The 2,930-nt window shown below is 33.5% G+C and overlaps 1 protein-coding gene across 1 annotated transcript; it reads left to right on the top strand.

Moving 5' to 3' along the window:
• The first annotated feature begins 747 nt into the window (after nucleotides 1-747).
• On the top strand, nucleotides 748-2,718 carry LOC128547807 (UDP-galactopyranose mutase-like). The gene has a single exon (XM_053521015.1). The coding sequence runs from the start codon at nucleotides 1,024-1,026 to the stop codon at nucleotides 2,320-2,322; it is 1,299 nt and encodes a 432-aa protein (XP_053376990.1). The 5' UTR covers nucleotides 748-1,023; the 3' UTR covers nucleotides 2,323-2,718.
• The last annotated feature ends 212 nt before the right edge of the window (nucleotides 2,719-2,930 follow it).

Raw genomic sequence — 2,930 nt, 5'->3', positions numbered from 1 at the left:
CACAATTGTTGGAAGGACTCAATGATCCCAAATGACTAGAAAATATAACAACACTGAATCAAAGTACCTGGAGACTTTTCACAGCTACCACAAGACACTTAAAGATTGCTTTTGTGATAGTTAATAAAATCTGTAAAAAAAGATCCATTCCGAGCAAGGAATGCAACCAAGAAGAATAATAGCAGACTTGGTTTGACTGAGTCTGTTCATGGGAGGTAATGAAATGTGCAACACCTCTAACGCTCCTAGCACCGACTTAAGCGGAACCCTTGGTATGGTGCCTCTTACATCGCAGTCAAGGAAGTGTTTTGGGAGAACAGGCAAAAACGAGACCGTACGGTGACACTTATTACCATAAATATCCTTTGACTGGGTTTAACGTCACACCGACACACTTGTAGGTTATGCAGCGACAAATATTTTCAATAGGGTTAAATACCCTAGGTGCCTCTTTTTGCGTATTGCAAGGCACGGGTTGGCTACTGGGTAGAATCAACCTTCCGTTAGCTTGATGTATTCTGTTGACATGATAGTATTGTATTCGAACAAAACGTGATTCGCAATGGGCTATCCTAAGTTCCCAGATTGCCTCTTTTACTCTTTTTTTTAAATATTTGAAGTATCGAAAGTGTGTGCTCGAACAGATTGTTTTGACAATACATATGTATTTATATGTCGTAAATGTATCGATAGTGGATATGAATTCAAGTTGTTAGCAATTGTGTAGGAACACCACACAAAATTCATACATACATATATATCTGATATAATCTTTAAAGTAAGAATAGTAAACAATTGCTTATGAAATCAGATATGTTTCATTAAGGACCGAAATTTGTCTGCTATAAATATACCGCATTAGCAACAGCTACCCTTTTTTCGTTTTATTTAATCAAGGCAAAACCACAGCAAGTCATGAAATTAAAAAAACAACAACATATATTTTGCGGATAGAAAATGATGTTTTGTTGGCAATTAGCATATAACCGATAACAAACAAATACTTAAATCGCTTCTTCCGATATGTACAGTAGTTGGCATAACGTTGGATTAACAACATTGAAATATATATTTCATCTTTCAAATTATTTTGTATTTGCTTTTATTTTGATCATGCTTCTCCTACCAAATACTAGCAAAATTGTATTTAAAAGACTAGAGAAGGAAAGGACTGACGTGAGATTGAATTCTAATTTAAACCTTGAAAATTTCGATGTTTGTGTTATTGGATCTGGCTTGTCTGGAGCAGTGATAGCTGAGAGGTATGCATCAACAACAGAAAAATCAATCCTTGTTTTAGAAAAACGTGATCATATAGGCGGAAACTGTTACGATTATGTTGATAATGAGACTGGAATTCGTGTATCAAAATATGGTGCGCACCTCTTTCATACAAAGTACAAACATGTGTGGGATTATGTACAAGACTTTGGTGAGTGGATATCATATGAACATAAGGTTCAGGCTCTAATTAATGGTAAATATGTTCCGGTTCCGGTCAACATTCAAACTGTCAATTTATTGTTTAACCTCCGTATTAAAACGGTTGATGAAATGAATGTTTGGTTACAAAACGAGCAAGTTAAATATGACCACGATCCAATCAATTCAGAGGAAATGGCGTTGTCACGGGTAGGAAAACGATTGTATGAACTAATTTTTAAACCTTATACAATAAAACAGTGGAATAGAACCCCAGCTGAATTAGGACCGTCAGTTTTAGCTCGCATACCAGTTCGAAATAACTGGGACGATCGCTACTTCACTGATAAATATCAGGCATTGCCAATATCCGGTTATGCATCAATTTTCACTAAGATGTTACAACATCCTAATATAACGATTCGACTGAATACCGACTATTTTCATTATCGAGAAAATATTGAATGTGGAAAAACATATTTTACTGGTCCAATTGATCGGTTTTATGCTGAAAAGGGTTTACCTTTGCTAGAATATCGATCATTAAAGTTTAAAAGACAAGTAATAAAAAATGTCCATCACTTTCAACCAGCGAGTGTTGTGAACCATCCAAATTTCAATGTAAATTTTACAAGGATTGTTGAATACAAATGGTTTCCCTTTCAACAGCGTAACTCAAACGACACAGTGCTTTTCATCGAAAGTTCCGCAGATTATGGCGAACCTTTCTATCCCGTCCCAAATATTCAAAATCAGAATTTATACAACATATATAAAATATTAGCAGAATCTGAAAGAGACATATATTTTCTTGGTCGATTAGCAAATTACAAATACTTTAATATGGATGAAGCAATCAATAATGCACTGAAGTTGTTTTATCAAACAATGAAAAAGTAATATATGTATATGTTCGTTATTGTTAAGCGACTTGTCTAGATCTTGAAAGTGTTTCAGTTTTGATATTTATGTCCAGTAAGATTTCCCAATCAATTTAGAAAAACAAAAAACACAACCATTAACACAATTGCTTTAAATAATGTAGTCCATACTGTTTAATGAATTATTTAACAGCTAAATTGCCAGCAATTAATATCTCCACATTTTAATGTAAATATCTAACGCTTTTTAACATGGCAGAACACGATACAACAAAATCCGCCTCCTGTACAACAAAGCTTCCTTTAAATAATTTAAACTGGTAGGTTAAGGGCCAAAATTTTGAATGGGTTGTTCTGTTACACACACCTGTTACATTTGATTTTAAATTATCTTGGTTAGGCTAGATAAGATAATTGAAAAAAATGCAAAAATCAAAATTTATCTACAGATTCATATCTGCAGTATGTATGATTTTACGTAATACGCATTAAAGGCTTATTTAGTTCATAATTTTGCATATGCTATATATTTTCCTAATAATTAAATGATCAATATTATCATCATCTTTGACATTGTCTAAGATGTCTGCAAATTGTATGGTAAGTAGTAGTAAACAGAGAAGTCTA

This window comes from Mercenaria mercenaria, chromosome 13 (assembly GCF_021730395.1).
Source record: "Mercenaria mercenaria strain notata chromosome 13, MADL_Memer_1, whole genome shotgun sequence".
Lineage (NCBI taxonomy): Eukaryota > Metazoa > Mollusca > Bivalvia > Venerida > Veneridae > Mercenaria > Mercenaria mercenaria.
This window is presented reverse-complemented; position numbering and strand designations above follow the sequence as displayed.